Source organism: Rhinopithecus bieti, unplaced genomic scaffold (genome assembly GCF_001698545.2).
Source record: "Rhinopithecus bieti isolate Rb0 unplaced genomic scaffold, ASM169854v2 scaffold_6717, whole genome shotgun sequence".
In the NCBI taxonomy this organism is placed as follows: Eukaryota; Metazoa; Chordata; class Mammalia; order Primates; family Cercopithecidae; genus Rhinopithecus; species Rhinopithecus bieti.
In genome coordinates this window covers 388,114-406,064 of record NW_016805334.1, presented here as the reverse complement: position 1 = coordinate 406,064, position 17,951 = coordinate 388,114, and the positions used below count along the sequence as shown (strand labels likewise).

The 17,951-nt window shown below is 40.4% G+C and overlaps 1 protein-coding gene across 1 annotated transcript in view; it reads left to right on the top strand.

Annotated features, from left to right (window-relative positions):
• Positions 1-12,497, top strand: part of ACTR10 (actin related protein 10) — a 34,250-nt gene extending 21,753 nt beyond the window's left edge. Inside the window, 6 exon segments of the mRNA XM_017872192.1 lie at positions 871-950; positions 1,030-1,103; positions 7,754-7,770; positions 7,773-7,834; positions 9,451-9,652; positions 12,066-12,497. Of these exon segments, the coding sequence (XP_017727681.1) occupies positions 871-950; positions 1,030-1,103; positions 7,754-7,770; positions 7,773-7,834; positions 9,451-9,652; positions 12,066-12,247 (617 nt within the window). The 3' untranslated portion in view covers positions 12,248-12,497.
• The last annotated feature ends 5,454 nt before the right edge of the window (positions 12,498-17,951 follow it).

Here is a 17,951-nt window from a genome sequence, read left to right as displayed (position 1 = left end):
ACAAAAAACTAGCCGGGCGACGAGGCGGGCGCCTGTAGTCCCAGCTACTCGGGAGGCTGAGGCAGGAGAATGGCGTAAACCCGGGAGGCGGAGCTTGCAGTGAGCTGAGAGCCGGCCACTGCACTCCAGCCTGGGTGGCAGAGCAAGACTCCGTCTCAAAAAAAAAATATATATATATATATACCATTCAGTTAGAATAACTACATTTTTATGATGGTAAAATTAATTTTTGTTGTGGTTCTCCTTGTATAAGAGATGTCAAACAACAGTTTCTTTAAAGATAATTTTTTAAAAATGAGGTTTTATACAAGATGAATGTACAACATGTCTTATGACACTTTAGTCAATGAAAAAGGTTGTTTTTTTGTTTTGTTTTGTTTTTTTCTAGTTTGGTTTTTTTCTTTGAGACAGAGTTTCACTTTTGTTGCCCAGGCTGGAGTGCAGTGGCAGGATCTCAGCTCACTGCAACCTCTGCCTCCCGGGTTCAAGCAATTCTCCTGCCTCCGCCTCCCAAGCAGCTAGGATTACAGGCACCCGCCACCACACCCAGCTAATTTTTTGTATTTTTAGTAGAGACGGGGTTTCGCCCTGTTGGACAAGCTGGTCTCGAATTCCTGACCTCAGGTCCGCCTGCCTCGGCCTCCCAAAGTGCTGGGATTACAGGTGTGAGCCACTGCATCCAGCCAAAACAGATTTTTTAATGAACAAATTACTGTTAGCTAACTAAAGATGGAAATAGGGTTTATAAAATCCAAAGGAATAGATGATTAGCATGTTCACTTGAATAGAATTGTTTTAACTGGAGTGTAGGTTCACTCTGTTCAATTGTAATCAACTAGCCATAACAAGGTCTCCTTTTCTTCTTTTAAGTGCGTACTTGCTTTGTAAGTGATCTGAAGCGAGGACTAAAAATCCAAGCAGCAAAATTTAATATTGATGGGAATAATGAGGTAAGTTTAAAAAAAAAAAAAGTCTTTTTGCAAAGGTTACAACATGTGTGGACTTATGTTTATGATATTTATATTTCAGCGTCCCTCCCCACCCCCAAATGTTGACTATCCGTTAGATGGAGAGAAGATTTTACATGTCCTTGGATCAATCAGGTTAGATCTTAATTTTAATGAGCAAAGTAGTAAACGAAAATAAACTTTTGGCTTTTAAAAATATTTGTATGAGCCTTTATTTCACTATTGCCATTTTAACAGTTAAGTGTTTATTGTTAAGCCTCATTATTCATGATTTATTTTATTCAGCTTTTTTTTCTTTTGAGACAAGATCTTGCTCTGTTGTCCAGGCTGGAGTGCAGTGGCACTATCTTGGCTCATTGTAACTTTCATCTCCTGGGTCCAAGCAATTCTGCCTCAGCCTCCCAACTAGCTGGAATTACAGGTGCCTGCCACCATGCCTGGCTAATTTTTGTATTTTTTAATATAGACAGGGTTTCAACCATGTTGGCCAGGTTGGTCTCAAACTCCTGACCTCAGGTGATCCGCCTGCCTTGGCCTCCAACAGTGCTGAGGTTACAGGCATGAGCCACCGTGCCCTGCCTATTCAGCTTTTTAAATTTTTAAAAATTAAAAGAAATATTATCTCCTATTTATCAAGGTAACTGAGAATTAGTTCAATTCATGAAACTAGCCATTCTTTGAAGTGGGGCAGGAACTATGACACTTTAAAACAGGGGTTAGCAAAATATTTCAGTAAAGGACCAGATAGTAAATAGCTCAGGCTTGGCCAGGCGCAGTGGCTCATGCCTGGAATTCCAGAACTTTGGGAGGCTAAGGTGGGCGGATCACCCGAGGTCGGAAGTTCGAGACCAGCCCGACCAACAAGAAGAAACCTAGTCTCTACTGAAATTACAAAATTAGCTGGCCATGGTAGCACATGCCTGTAATCCCAGCTACTCAGGAGTCTGAGGCAGAAGAATTGCTTGAACTCGGGAGGCAGAGGTTGCGGTGAGCCAAGATCGCACCGTTGCACTCCAGCCTGGGCAACAAGAACGAAACTCCATCTCAAAAAATAAAATAAAATAAAATAAATAACTCAAGCTTTATGGGTCAATATGGTCTCTATTGCAACTAGTCAACTCTATAGTTGGAACACAAAATTAGCTATAGATAATATTTAAATGAGTGAGCATGATGAAAAAAATGAGGCCGGGCGCAGTGGCTCAAGCCTGTAATCTCAGCACTTTGGGAGGCCGAGACGGGCAGATCACGAGGTCAGGAGATTGAGACCATCCTGGCTAACACAGTGAAACCCCGTCTCTACTAAAACTACAAAAAACTAGCCGGGCGACGTGGCAGCGCCTGTAGTCCCAGCCACCCGGGAGGCTGAGACAGGAGAATGGTGTGAACCCGGGAGGCGGAGCTTGCAGTGAGCTGAGATCCGGCCACAGCACTCCAGCCTGGGTGACAGAGCCAGACTCCGTCTCAAAAAATAAAATAAAAAAAAAAAAAATGAGTGAGCATGACTGCTGTTCCAGTAAAACTTTATTTGCAAAACAGGTGGTGGCTGGATTTCATTCTCAGGCCATATTTGCTGACTCCTGCTTTAAAACTTTTTGTTAGAAAGAATGCATTTTTCCAAATATACTCAGTCTTTAGGACTTAGTAATTCACCGTTTATTGATTTGACTATTCTGTCTGATGATCCAATATAAGTTGTTGTTAAGGACTGACATAATCATCTTAGTAACAATATAACATTTGTTTATAATGCAACTTTATAAAATTTATATTGTAAAAGTTTCCTTGTAAAATATAAGGTCAGAAGATTCACAGAAAATTATTATTATGTAACATATTGAATGTCCTATTAGGCTTTGAGTTAATGTACAGCTTGAAGTATTGAAAGAATGAACATAAATATATGGAAGTTAAAGACGGTAGGTCAGGGTAGCGAAAGAGTGAGAATGTAGTACTTTTGCTAGCTATTTTATATCATTGTAATCTCCTATTTAAGTTATGTTTATTAAATTACTTTTTAAAATTTTTTCCTGATTGTTTATTGGATCTCAGTCTAAAGAAGAAGATAACTATTTAAAGAAATACAGAGACCAGGCATGGTAGTTCACACTTGGTTTTTTTTTTTTTCTTGAGACAGAGTTTTTGCTCTTTTCGCCCAGGCTGGAGTGCAATGGCACGATCTCAGCTCACTGCAGCCTCCTTCTGGGTTCAAGTGATTCTCCTGCCTCAACTTCCTGAGTAGGTAGAATTACAGGCGCCCACCACCATGACCGGCTAATTTTTGTATTTTTAGCAGAGATGAGTTTCACCATGTTGGCCGGGCTGATCTCAAATTCCTGACCTCAGGTGATCCACCCGCCTCCGCCTCCCAAAGTGCTGGGATTATAGGCGTGAGCCACCGTGCCTGGCTGGTAGTTCACACTTGTAACCTCAGCACTTTGGGAGGCAGAGGTGGGAGAATATCTTGAGCCCAAAAATTTAAGACCAGCCTGGGCAACATAGTTTGAGACACTGTCTCTACAAAAAAAAAAAAAAATGTTTTTTAATTAGCCAGGCATGGTGGTACACACCTATAGTCCTAGCTCTTTAGGAAGCTGAGGTGGAAGGATCACTTGAGCCCAGGAGTTTGAGGTTACAGTGATCTATGATTGTACCACTGTACTTCAGCCTCGGTAACAGAGTAAGACCCCAGGATCTGGCCACTGCACTCCAGCCTGGGCGACAGAGCGAGACTCCGTCTCAAAAAAAAATTTTTTTTTGTAGAGATGGAGTCTCACTTTGTTGCCCAGTTGGTTTTGAACTTCACTCAAGCAGTCCTCCCGCCTTGCCCTCCCAAAGTGTTGGGATTACAGGCATGAGCCACCGTCCCCAGCTCCCCATCTCTATTTTCTTAAAGAAAAAAAAAAAGGAAATTCAATCAACATGGAATCATTGGTTCCAAAAAAATAGGAAAATGCATTGCAAATGAAGGAAGCCAGTATGTCTCACATTCCAAACTCAATTATTTATGTTTACTAACGTGTTTTTTGTGTTTTGTGTGTGTGTGTGTGTGTGTGTGTGTTTGAGGTGGAGTTTCGCTCTTGTTGCCCAGGCTGGAGTGCAATGGTGTGATCTTAGCTCACCACAACCTCTGCCTCCCGGGTTCAAGCAATTCTCCTGCCTCAGCCTCCCGAGTAGCTGGGATTACAGGCATGCACACCACACCCAGCTAATTTTTGTATTTTTAGTAGAGACAAGATTTCTCCATGTTAGTCAAGCTGGTCTCGAACTCCCGACCTCAGGTGATCCGCCTGCCTTGGCCTCCTAAAATGCTTGGGATTATAGGTGTGAGCCACCGTGCCCAGCCTAACATGTTGTTTCTGCCAAAAGGTATAGTTCCATTGAAACCTTCTAATTAGACACAATACTGACCAGTAGTTGGTTGCTAAAGCAAAAGAAGGGTTATTTAAAGTAAAGGACCATTGTAAAAAATCGTATACTAAACATTTTATTTTAACTTAAAATTTGTGTGTATTTATGTTTTTCCAAGACCTATTCTTTGAGGCTAAGTCTACTTATAGAGTTCTGACTTAAAATTATAATAACCAGTAAATCATAATTTATGATTTCCAGCTTTGTTGTTCTTTTTCTAAGTACAGTAAGAGCTTAAAGTTACTAGGAATCAGTCTTGGTACAGAATCCATCTAGTTGGCGGGGCATGGTGGCTCATGCCTGTAATTCCAGCATTTTGATGGGCCAAGGCGGGCGGATCACTTAAAGTCAGGAGTTTGACACCAGCCTAGCCAACATGGTGAAACCCCATCTCTACTATTTACAGAATCCATCTAGTTATTTTCTTCTAGACTTTTACAGTTGTCTCACCTATGTTACAAATATTTTTAAAAACTAACTTGTCTTTCCAAAGCTTTCACATTCATGGAAAGAACAACTTGTTTTCTACCTTAATATTTCATTGGTTAAGAAACAATTGTTGGCCGGGCGTGGTGGCTCAAGCCTGTAATCCCAGCACTTTGGGAGGCCGAGACGGGCGGATCACGAGGTCAGGAGATCGAGACCATCCTGGCTAACACGGTGAAACCCCGTCTCTACTAAAAAATACAAAAAACTAGCCGGGCGAGGTGGCGGGCGTCTGTGGTCCCAGCTACTAGGGAGGCTGAGGCAGGAGAATGGCGTAAACCCGGGAGGCGGAGCTTGCAGTGAGCTGAGATCCGGCCACTGCACTCCAGCCTGGGCAACAGAGCGAGACTCCGTCTCAAAAAAAAAAAAAAGAAACAATTGTTAAGTTATATAATTTTAATATCGAATCAGCTGACAAAAGATTTGGAAATAGAAGAGTGGATCTTTGTAAGCATGCAGCTTAACTGGTGGAAGAAGTCTGCAGGCATAGTGGCAAGGGCCTGAGCAGCTATGCCCATTCAGCATACTGTAGGCCTCAGTTAGTATACTTTAGTGGTGAAGTGGAAAGAATTAGCTAGTAGATTGAGTCTCATGAAGAGGATTTTATGTTTTGAAAAGAATTTTTCAACGCTTTAAAATAGTTATGCATAATATCCCTATTTTATAAAAAATAGAGTTTATACCTGTATGTGCATAATTTTGTATTGTACTGGTTAGGATTTGGTTTGGCCACAGTTATACAAACCTGAAAATAGTGTCTTCAACAAGTTAGAAGTTTATCTCTCATTTAAAAGAAGTTCAAGGCTGGGCGCAATGGCTCACACCTATAATCCCAGCACCTTGGGATGCCAGTGCTGTTAGATTGCTTGAGCCTGGGATGCAGAGGTTGTGGTGAGCCGAGATTGTGCCATTGCACTCCAGCTTGGGCAACAGGGCAAGACCCTATCTCAAAAAATGTGAAATTAAAAGAAAAGAAGTTCAGAGGTAGATCATCCAGGGATGATATTATCGTCTCATATTAGAGACCCAAACATCTTTCCATCTTTCATCTCCGGGATGTAGCCCTTGTCCTTGAGGTCCAGGATGGCTGCTGGAGTTGTAGCTACCATGTTTTTGTTTTAAGCAAGTAGTCCTAAGAAGGGAAAGAAGAAAGTGCTTAACTCTTAATTAAAAGTCCAACATAGGCCGGGCACGGTGGCTCATGCCTATAATCCCAACACTTTGGGGAGGCTGAGGCAGGCAGGTCGCTTGAGGCCAGGAGTTTGAGACCAACCTGGCCAACATGGCGAAACCCTACCTCTACTGAAAATATACAAAAAATTAGCTGGGCGTGGTGGCACAGGCCTGTAATCCCAGCTACTTGGGAGGCTGAGACATGAGAATCACTTGAATCTGGGAGGCTGATGCGAGATCACACCATTGCACAGAGCGAGACTCTGTCTCAAAAGGGAAAAAAAAAAGTCCGACATACTACTTCTGCCTCGATCTCCTTGTCTGGTGCTTAACTACATCTAGTTGCAAGAAAGACTGTTTTTTTTTTTTTTAAGAGATGAGGTCTCACTCTGCTGCTCAGGCTGGTCTTGAACTCCTGGCCTCAAGCCATTCCCCTGCACTGCCTCAGCCTCCTGAAATGCTGGGATTATAGGCATGAGCCATTGCATCTGGCCAGAGGCTGGTAAATACAGTGTTTTAACTAGTGGGACGGGTTGGAGGCACAGTATATTCAGCTTAAAAATTGAGTTTTATCTTTTTTTATTTTCAAATCCTACAGATTAACAGGCAGTAGTAAAAGATAATACAGAGAGGTCCCATATACCCTTTCAGTTTCTCCCAATGGTTAAACATCTTATATGACTATAATATGATATCAAAACTAGTAAATTGGCATTGGCATAAAGTATATGTCAGTTCTGTGTTATTTTATCATACATAGATTTCTACAGTCACTACAACAATGGCGATACAGAACTATTGCCAGACAGAAAGAAAAATACTGCTTGATCTCACTTGTATATGTGGAATCTAAAAAAAAAAGTGAAACATCTAGAAACAGAGAGTAAAACAGTGGTTGTTAGGAGTTGAGAGGGGAAGGAAATGAGGAGAGGGTCAAAGGACACAAACCTGTAGTTATGAGTGATGAATAAGCCTAGAGATCTAATGTACAGCATGAGGACATTAGTTAGTAATACTGTATTCTATACTGAAATTTTGCTAATAGATTTTGGGTGCTCTTACTACTTATGGAAGGTGATGGATAGGTTAGTTTGCTTGAATGTAGTAATTACTTCACTGTGTGTGTGTGTGTATATATATATCAAAATATGTTGTATACCTTAAATATAATACATATAATTTTTTTAAAGATATAGAACTCTTTCATCACCACAAAGATCTTCCTCATGCTACCAAAAAGTAATAGAGTTATTTTAATTTGAGAATAAACTGGAAAATGGATATTTTACTAAGCAACTGGTGATCCTTGTATTATTTTAAAAAAGAAATGGGGGGGGTGGTTGCTTATAAATCTCTTGTATCACCAGCTAATCTGCTTGTTGAATCTTACTATTATAGAATACTATTTCTTTTCTCTTCTTAGGTTTGGGGAGTTATAATTGGACACAAAATAAATGTAAATGTATACATAATAATAGTAACAGCTAATAATTTAGGCAGACCCTGTTCTATTAACTCATTGCATCTTCACCTCAAACCCTGAGGCAGGCATTGTTATCCTCTCCATTTACAAATGAGAACAACTTGTATTTTAATAATTATTCTTTGTTAATGTAGTATTGGTACTTAAAAATACTATGTAAATGGAAATCATGGTATATTCTGTGTAATAATATGTGACACCAACAGAAAGCTCTCTTTTCAAATCCCATTAGAGATTCAGTTGTGGAAATTCTTTTGAACAAGATAATGAAGAGAAATCAGTTGCCACTTTAATATTGGATTCCCTTATACAGGTATTTTATCTTGTCAAAAACATTCCCTTTATTATCACAGTCCTTTAAAGAAAATTTTAAATGCTATTTTAGGCAACTAGCGATCCTTGTCACATATTATTTTAATATGTGTCAACAACTAATCTGCTTATTGAATTTTATTAATTTTACAGAATGCAGTCCTTTTTTAAAACTTTTAAAACTTTTATTTTAAACTTTTATAGTTCATGAGTTTTACTTTGGTACTGAGAAATGGCATCTACAGCATTCCAAACCCCAGGATAATGAGTGCCATGGACATGTGCTTATTTATTTATTTATTTATTTATTTATTTATTTATTTTGAGACAGTCTTGCTCTGTCACCCAGGCTGGAGTGCAGTGGCATGATCTCGGCCCACTGCAACTTCTGCCTCCTGGTTCAAGTGATTCTCCTGCCTCAGCCTCCCAACTAACTGGGATTACAGGTGTCCACCACTATGCCTGGCTAATTTTTGCATTTTTAGTAGATACAGGGTTTCACCATGTTGTCCAGGCTGGTCTCGAACTCCTGACCTTGTGATCCACCCACCTCTGCCTCCCAAAGTGCTGGGATTACTTTTTTTTTTTTTTTTTTTTGACAGAGTTTTGCTCTTGTTGCCCAAGCTGGAGTGCAATGGTGTGATCTTGGCTCACTGCAACCTCCACCTCCTGGGTTCAAGCGATTCTCTTGCCTCACCCTCCCAAGTAGCTGGGATTACAGGCATGTGCTACCATGCCTGGCTAATTTTGTGTTTTGGGGTAGAGATGGGGTTTCTCCATTTTGGTCAGGCTGGTCTTGAACTCCTGACCTCAGGTGATCCACCTGTCTCAGCCTCCCAAAGGGCTTGGATTACAGGCATGAGCCACCGTGCCCAGCGACGTGCATTCTTTTAAGAGCCAGGACCAGATTTTTATTTAGTACCTAGTGTGGTTTATGGTTCCTTCCAATTCAGGGTTGTATCGTATTCAATTTTAAATTCCACAGGACATATGTTAATGATATGTCTCTTTTTTTAAATGACTATATAATTATAGGACTTCGCATGAAATACCATTGCCTTGGAAGATATGTTTGCCTCTAGGGCTCCATTCATTGAAGGACCTTATCATTGCTAACTCTTAAAGAGAACTGATGTAGAACCATAATTTTTCTAGGAGTGTTATCTTCCCACTTAACAACTGGCACTTGAATACACCTTAGAAAAATGAAATTTCCACATACTTCCCTTACCCCAAAAAAGAGAAGTTATTTCTTCTCATGCTCTTTGCCCTACTTAATCATTGCTACCCTGACAATGAGAACACTCACATATTACTGCTGTATACCCTATGGAATGTAAAATTCTATGCTATTAGACTTTAAAATATTTTAAAATCTTTAAAGTTTATGTATATATTTGGCAGTATTTTTATGGTGGTTATACTTGCTTTGCTACATGAAAGAAACCTTGCCGTGGCCCTTTTTGTGATACAAATGATCACCTGTTTAATCTGTAGTATTATAATAATAATATATAATAATAGTATATATAATATGTATATTTTCTTAAGTTCAGTCAAGCATTATTTGTACAGTTCAGAATAAGTCCTTCTTTTTTTCTTTCTTTTTAATAACAGTGTCCAATAGACACCAGGAAGCAACTAGCAGAGAATTTGGTAGTCGTAGGTGGCACTTCTATGTTGCCAGGATTTCTCCACAGATTGCTTGCAGAAATAAGGTATTTGGTAGAAAAACCAAAATATAAAAAAGTCCTTGGCACTAAGACGTTTCGAATTCATACTCCACCTGCAAAAGCTAATTGTGTGGCCTGGTTGGGAGGTAAGAATTTCACTTTTAAAATATAGTGATTATATAGTATTTGGTCTCTGAATGACACTATTAATGGATATATTACAATAAATAATTCAGGGTTCAGAATTGCCCACTTGATAAATACAACTAACATTGACTTTTCTTTTTTTTTTTTTTTTTTTTTTTTTTTTGAGACGGAGTCTCACTCTGTCACCAGGTTGGAGTGCAGTGCAGTGGTGCGATCTGGGCTCACTGCAAGCTCTGCCTCCTAGGTTCAAGCAATTCTCCTGCCTCAGCCTCCCGCATATCTAGGACTACGGGCACGCACCACCATGCCCAGCTACTTTTTGTATTTTTGGTAGAGACGGGGTTTCACCATGTTGGCCAGGATGGTCTTGATCTCTTGACCTCGTGATCCACCCACCTCGGCCTCCCAAAGTGCTGGGATTATAGGCATGAGCCACCACGCCCAGCTGACTTTTTCTTAAATTATATTAATTGTCAGAATTTTATATCTATTTCTCTTGGCATTTGCACTGTGATATTAACTTCCTCATTTAGTTAAAGTCATCCCTCAAAATAGTGAAAGCTATGAATTTATTCCAGTGATGGATGCTACCTTTTTTTTTTTTTGAGACAGAGTTTCATCCTTGTTGCCCGTCCAGCTGGAGTGTAATAACGCAATCTCAGCTCACTGCAACGTCCGCCTCCAAGGCTCAAGCAATCCTCCTGCCTCTGCCTCCCTAGTAGCTGGGATTATAGGCACCCGCCACTACACCCGGCTAATTTTTTTGTATCTTTAGTAGAGACGGGGTTTCTCCATGTTGGTCAGGCTGGTCTCAAACTTGTGACCTCAGGTGATCCGCCCGCCTCGGCCTCCCAAAGTGCTGGGATTACACGTGTGAGCCACCGTGCCCGGCTTACCATTTCTTAAAATGTTTATTTTAATGTCTTGCAAATTTAGTGAGCCATATTTGAAAATTGGTCTCTTTATTTTATAACTGTATTTGTGACCAAGTTCATTAAATGTTTTAAGTAATGATGGTTTCACCTTAATAAGCAAATAACCTAATAAGTACAGTTGACCCTTGAACAACATGGGTTCGAATTATGTGGGTCCATTGATACGCTGTTTTTAGGAAATATGTTGGAAAAATTTTTGAAGATTTGCAGCAATTTAAAAAACATAGACAAACCACGTAGCCTAGAAATATCAAAAAAATTAAGAAAAAGATATGTCATGAATGTATAAAAAATATATATGTAGATACTGGTCTGTTTATGTGTTAATTGACTATTCATGTTATTGGTAAGACTTCTCAGTCAACAGTAGACTATTGGTAGTTAAGTTTTGGGGGAGGCAAAAATTATACATGGATTTTTCAGCTGCTTGCGGGTCCACACCCCAATCCCTGCATTGTTCAAAGGTCAGCTGTAACTACTTTGAAGGGAGAAACAATAATGAATATGTACATTTATATACGTTCTGATATGTGTTTTATGATGCAGAGCTAGAAGGTATCAGGATTGTACATTCAGAGAGAAAAACAAAGTAGTGTGACATTTTAAAATGAATGTTACATTATTTCTTGTAAAATAGGATTTGGTAAAAATGTAGTTTTGATCTAGGACAAATTGACTTAGTAATGGAATTGTTTTTATTTATTTATTTATTTTTTTTTTTTTCTGAGACGGAGTCTCGCTCTGTCACCCAGGCTGGAGTGCAGTGGCCAGATCTCAGCTCACTGCAAGCTCCGCCTCCCGGGTTCACGCCATTCTCCTGTTTCAGCCTCCTGGGTAGCTGAGACTACAGGCGCCCGCCACCTCGCCCGGCTAGTTTTTTGTAGTTTTTAGTAGAGACGGGGTTTCACTGTGTTAGCCAGGGTGGTCTCGATCTCCTGACCTCGTGATCCGCCCGTCTCGGCCTCCCAAAGTGCTGGGATTACAGGCTTGAGCCACCGCGCCTGGCCGGAATTGTTTTTAAAAGACTGTCTTGTGGGTCTTAATAGGGTCTTCAGTATAGAATGTTAGGACATTATGATGATGTTTATTGGGTTTTGCAGTACCATTTTATTTATTGATATGTAACCTTAGTTGTGAGAGAGAAAACTCAGAATCTTATTGATTGTATTTACACAAAGTTGAAAATACCTTCCACTCCACTCTAACTTGCTTTTAAATGCAATAATACTTGTTATCATGTTCACTCTTAACCTGCTAAAGGGCATTTCAATTACTTTAACACTGAGTTATGGCTTACTCTATTATTCAAAATATAAAATAAAGAATAGCTTGACTGGAATTACTTTGAAGATTGTGGCAATGCATTGCTGAATTTTACCAATCTACTTTTGTCGTATAGTGAAGTAGATGTATATGTACATAAAGTTTTCTAGTAAAAGTTTTCATCTTAGCTATAAAAAATATTTTTGTCACACAGGGGCTATTTTTGGAGCATTACAAGATATACTTGGGAGCCGTTCTGTTTCAAAGGAATATTATAATCAGACGGGCCGTATACCTGATTGGTGTTCTCTCAATAACCCACCTTTGGAAATGATGTTTGATGTTGGGAAAACTCAACCACCTCTGATGAAGAGAGCGTTTTCCACTGAGAAATAGAAGTTTGATTAAAAATCAGCCTTGCTTCATATTAAATATTTTACCAATTATAAGCAAATTGTACAAAGTATGTGGGATGTTTTGTTACAGAGGAGTATAGTGGAAGTGAAAGCATTCTGTGTTTACTCTTTGCATTAATATATAATTCTTTTGACTTTGTTTCTCTTGTGTACTGGTAACATGGTAGCTGGTGCTTACTGAAATCTGTTGTGTTAATATCAATAAAGTATAGTAAAGCAGTTTGATTTTGGAAGTTTGTTATGTGGCTTTTTTTTTTTTTTTTTTTTTTGAGACAGAGTCTCCTCTGTTGCCCAGGCTGGAGTGCAGTGGTGCTCTGCTCACTGCAAGCTCCGCCTTCCAGGTTCACGCCATTCTCCTGCCTCAGCCTTCTGAGTATCTGGATTACAGGCACCGGATTACAGGCGCCCGCCACCATGCCCAGCTAATTTTTTGTATATGTAGTAGAGACGGGGTTTCACCATGTTAGCCAGGATGGTCTCGATCTCCTGAGCTCGTGATCCACCCGCCTCGGCCTCCCAAAGTGCTGGGATTACAGGCGTGAGCCACCGTACCCAGCCTATGTGGCTTGTTTTTCAAAAAGAAGAGTATTTCTCCACAGTTCACATAACCTGTTCTGGGCTCATTAATTTTATTTCCAGCAGTTACTCCATTTAAAGCATAAATAGTGTTAACCATTACCAGTTATTTCAAATACTAACATGGGTCCATTTAAAAAAATTATTTATTTTGGTGCTTGGGTGTCCATATTATAATAATGTTGTTTTTCCAGAAATATATTTGATCTTTGGAATAATGTTGTTTTTCCAGAAATATATTTGATCTTTGGACTGAGAATGTTTGGTAACATGGTCAAGCATTTGTTAAAAGTGTGGAAATGTTCACTTTTAACTAATTTTTTTTTATGAGCAATTCTACATTTCTAAGAAAAAAGATACTTCATTTTTATATAAGGTTACAACTGCTTTGTAAAAATGTATTCACAATGCCATTAATCTTTGTGTTTGTGCTTTATATCTTCTCAGGGCAGAGGTTCTTTGAAATATGTACTCAGTCATTTAACTTTTTATTTTATTTTTTCATTTGTTTTTAATGAACTACCTCTTGTTGAAATTTTGTTGGCTTCATTCTTTTGGGATACCTGTCTCCTCTAGTCCTACCACTCTTCCATAGCACTCTTTCCCTAAGCACAGTACCCATAATTGGGGCACTTCTAACTTTTACCTTGGAATCGTTTCAATAGAGGTTTTATCTTCTTTTCTGGAATATAAGCTCCATTAGAACGAGGCTTGTCTATTTCTTAACTGTGAACCCTCCGAGGAGGATTGCCAGGAATAGATACACTATTAATTGCCAATTGGATGGATTTACTATTTTGTTAACATTATCTCTTTTTTCAGTAAACATGAACTTTACATTTATATTGACCTCATCTTTTGAATTTAGATAATTTATGAGAAGTTTTCATCATTGAATAATATCAAAAACAGGATCTGTGACTGAAATAGAGCTTTAAAACTAGCTATAAAGTAGCAGACAACTAGTGGCTGAAGTTAAGGAATGTAGCCCTCTGTTATGGGTTGAATTATGCCCCTCAAAAAGATAGGTTGAAGTCCCAACCCCTGTACCTTGTGAACGTGACCTTATTTGGAAATAAGAGTTGCAGATGTAGTCAAATTAAGATGTGATCATTAGGGTGATGCCCTGATCCAGTAGGACTGGTGTCTTTGTAAGAAGAGGAAGCCAGTTGTGGTGGCCCATCCCTGTAATCCCAGCACTTTGGGAGGCTGAGGCGGGTGGATCAGTTGAGGTCAGGAGTTCAAGACCAGCCTGGCCAACATGGTGAAACCCCATGTCTACCACAAATACAAAAATTAGTCAGGTATGGTTGTGCATGCCTGTAATCCCAGCTACTCCGGAGGCTGAGGCAGGAGAATTGCTTGAACCCGGGAGGTGGAGGCTGCAGTGAGCCAAGATCACACCCTGCACCCCAGCCTGGGTGACAGAGTGAGACCCTGTCTCAAAAAACAAACAAACAAAAAAACCTAAGGAAAGGCGTGCCTGACATGTTCCAGGATTGATAAGGAGGCCAATTTGGCTCATGTAGAGTGAGCAAGGAGAAGAAAAGCAATAGTAGATGGGAGAGTGGGGGTATATCGTATAAGGATACATCTTACTGAGTTTAACAGCGTACCCTTGGGAGTGTTTTGAGTGGAAAATTGACAAGATCTGGCTTGTTTAAACCGGATTATTCTGGATGTTGTGTTAATAGAGTTTAAAGAGACAAACTGAAGCAGGAAAATCAGTTAAGAAACCATTGCAGTAATCTCAGTGAGATGATGTTTTTTAAGCCAGGGTGCTAGCAGTAAAGATGAGAACTGCCGGATTCTGGATACATGGAAGGTAGACCAACAAGATTTCCTGATAGATCTTACGTGGATGTTTCAGTTACCTATTGCTATGTAACAAACTTCTAAAAGTTAATGGCTTAAAACAATATGAATCCTATTTGCTTATGGTGTTGTGGGTCAGAATTCACGCAAGACTCAGGTGAGCAGTTCTGTTCCATGTAGTATGAGCTGGAGATAGCCACCTGGCTGTATTTAATTGGTGTGCTGGGGTGGAAGGTCTAGGACAGCCTTGTTTACAAGTCTTAGTGTCAGTGCTCTCTCCATGCCTTCTCTGTCTTCCACATGCTTCTCTCCATGTGGCTGGCTTAGGCTCCCTCAGCATGGTGGTCTCAGGATACTGATTTATTACTTGGCAGCTTGGATCCAAACCCCATTGTGTGAGTTCTCCTCAAGACACTGTTTGCATCATGCTTTCTGTTGTCCTATTAGCCAAAGTTAGTCACATGGCCAAGCTCACAGTCAGTATGGCAGGGGAATATTGAAAGACACTTTCACAATGGGGTTGGAGAGATAGGAATCAATAATGTTTCCAGTATTTTTCATCCATGCATCTAGAAGGATGGTGTTACCGTTAGTGGGGGAAAAAAGAAAATTACAGGAGAAACAAGTTTTGGGGCAAAGATCAAGAGTTTTTGTACATGTTTAGTGTGAGTTATCTACCACACATCCAAATGGATATAGACGTTTGACATTTAAGAGAGAGATCTGGGCTCTCTTAAAAGTTTTTGAATCGCTGGGCGCGGATGCGCTCAAGCCTGATAATCCCAGCCTTTTTGGGAGCCGAGACGGGCGGATCCGAGGTCAGAGATCTGAGACCATCCTGCTAACATGTGAAACCCGTCTCTACTAAAATACAAAAAAACTAGCCGGGCGAACCTGTCGGGCGCCTGTAGTCCCAGCTACTCGGGAGGCTTGAGCCAGGAGAATAGGCGTGAACCGGGAGGGCGGAGCTTGCAGTGAGCTGAGATCCGGCCACTGCATTCCAGCCTGGGCGGACAGAGCGAGACTCCGTTCAAAAAAAAAAAAAAAAAAAAAAAAAAAGTTTTGAATCAGCCAGGCACGGTGGCTCACGCCTGTAATCCCAGCACTTTGGGAGGCCGAGGAGGGCGGATTACCGGAGGTCAGGAGTTTGAGACCAGTCTGACCAATATGGTGAAATCCTGTCTCTACTAAAAATACAAAAATTAGCCGGGTGTGGTGGGGGGTGCCTGTAGTCCCAGCTATTCGAGTGGTTGAGACAGGAGAATTGCTTGAACCCGGGAGGCGGCAGTTGCAGTGAGCCGAGATCATGCCACTGCACTCCACTGCACTCCAGCCTGGGTGACAGAGTGAGACTCCGTCTCAAAAAAAAAAAAAAAGTTGTGAATCATCAGCAAGTATCTGGTATTTAAAACTGAGATCACCAAGTGCATGAATGTGGATAGAGAAGAGGAACAAGGACTCACTCATCCCTAAGCACTCCCAAGTGAAGAGATAGGAGAGAAAGGAAGTAGCTGGTGAGATAGGGGAGAAAACAAGAGAGCATTAGTGTCCTGGAAGCCAAAGGGGAGATGTGGATCCAGCATGGAGTGATCAAATTTGTAATAAATTTCTGATAGTCCAAGTAAATTAGGCTTGCAATTAATTTGATTTTGTGGAGATGAATGATGACCTTTTCATGTACAGTTTAGTAGACTAGTGGGGTGTACCGAGAGGGGCAGGAAGTCATGACTAGGGTGGGTTGAGAAGAGCAAGAAGTAGTGCCTGACATCTGAGAACTAATCTAACACAGGTAAGCCTCAATGCTATTACAGATTGATATGACGCTTTCAGCAAACTATGCTTTTCTTCTGTTTTTCACATAACATACACTTCAGACAAGTTGGTCACTGTGCAACTCAAAACACCAAACATCCCTCTTGCTAAAGGAGTGACTGTTACTTTGTTTCACCTTTATCCCTCCTTTAGTCTGCCATCCTTATAGATTTCAGATCCTAGAATTGCCCTGGTTTTCTGAGAGCACACAATTCAGAACAAGCCCCTACTTACTTAGACCCTCCCCCAAATTACCCAACAAAAGCCAAGATCCTATAATCACCATCTTACTGAATCACCCCACACTTCTCCCTTGTTGCCATGAGTAATAAACTAAACGTATTTGACAACAGGTGTGGGGGTTTTCTGTTTCATTTTATTTTATTTTATTTTATTTTTTGGTCTATGACTGAAAGGCATTGTCAGGGTTAAGAAGTGGTAGGGAGGGGAAACTTGAGCTTAGGCAAAAGGGGATGGGCTTTTGCTACAAAGGGGGAACAGAGAAATAGAATGGCAACCTGTGAGGAAACTAGGTCGAAGTTTTTAAGATAAATAACAGCATGTTTGTGTGTTGAACGGAAAATCAAGAAAGGAGAAAATTGATCCTTTAGTGGAGAGCTGGGGGATGACACGTGGAGGGTACAGGATCCAGTGCTTTAGGTAGGATTGGCTTCAGGTATGAAGGAGCATAAACCGTTCGCCTACGTGTTCTGGTGGGTGAGATCCTGGAATGTGTCTGGCTGTGGTGGTTCGAGTGGGCGAGGACGTTCTGATGACTTCACAGTTCTCAGTGCAAAGGGGAGAAGGCGGAAACCATTCCTCCCTCACATATCCAATTGCCTATCCAAATTTTCACATCTCAGTTGTTTTGTACGTCTTCAAAGAGCCTTTACTAGAATCTTAATTTCCTAGTATCCATCCCCAAGAAGAATGGAAGAAAACTTGATGTGTGCACTGGTGGTATAAATCTCACTACAGAAAGAACTATTTTTCACTATGTATTTCTTCAGGGATAGACTCCATATTGAGTGGAGGAAAAAGAAGGACACACAGAGAGAGAGAGACAGAGAAGGATAAATTGGTTCTTTTTCTTCGGAGTCCTCAGGTGCCTCCAAATGTTTTTACATCCGGTCTCTTAAATTTTAGAAAAGCAGCCAAAATGTGGCGCTCATAAGTTTGTTAAGATAACAATTAAAACTGCCCTCTACCACCAACTATCCAAGTATGCATAGTAACACAAAAAACTAGTCTTCAACAGTGGGCATTTGGTTTCCTGAGTGTTTTAAAGAGAACACGGGGAGGGGACATGTGATTTCAATTGCACAAGCACAATTTGTGACCTGTCTCGTTTACAAAAGGAGAACTTTTTACTGGAGAATCTGGTTAATACTGAAAGTGTTTAAATTAATTCGGCTTAAGAACTCTGTAGTTCAGGTGCTTTAGAGAAACCATTTAGGTTTCAGAGGAAAAATTTCACACCG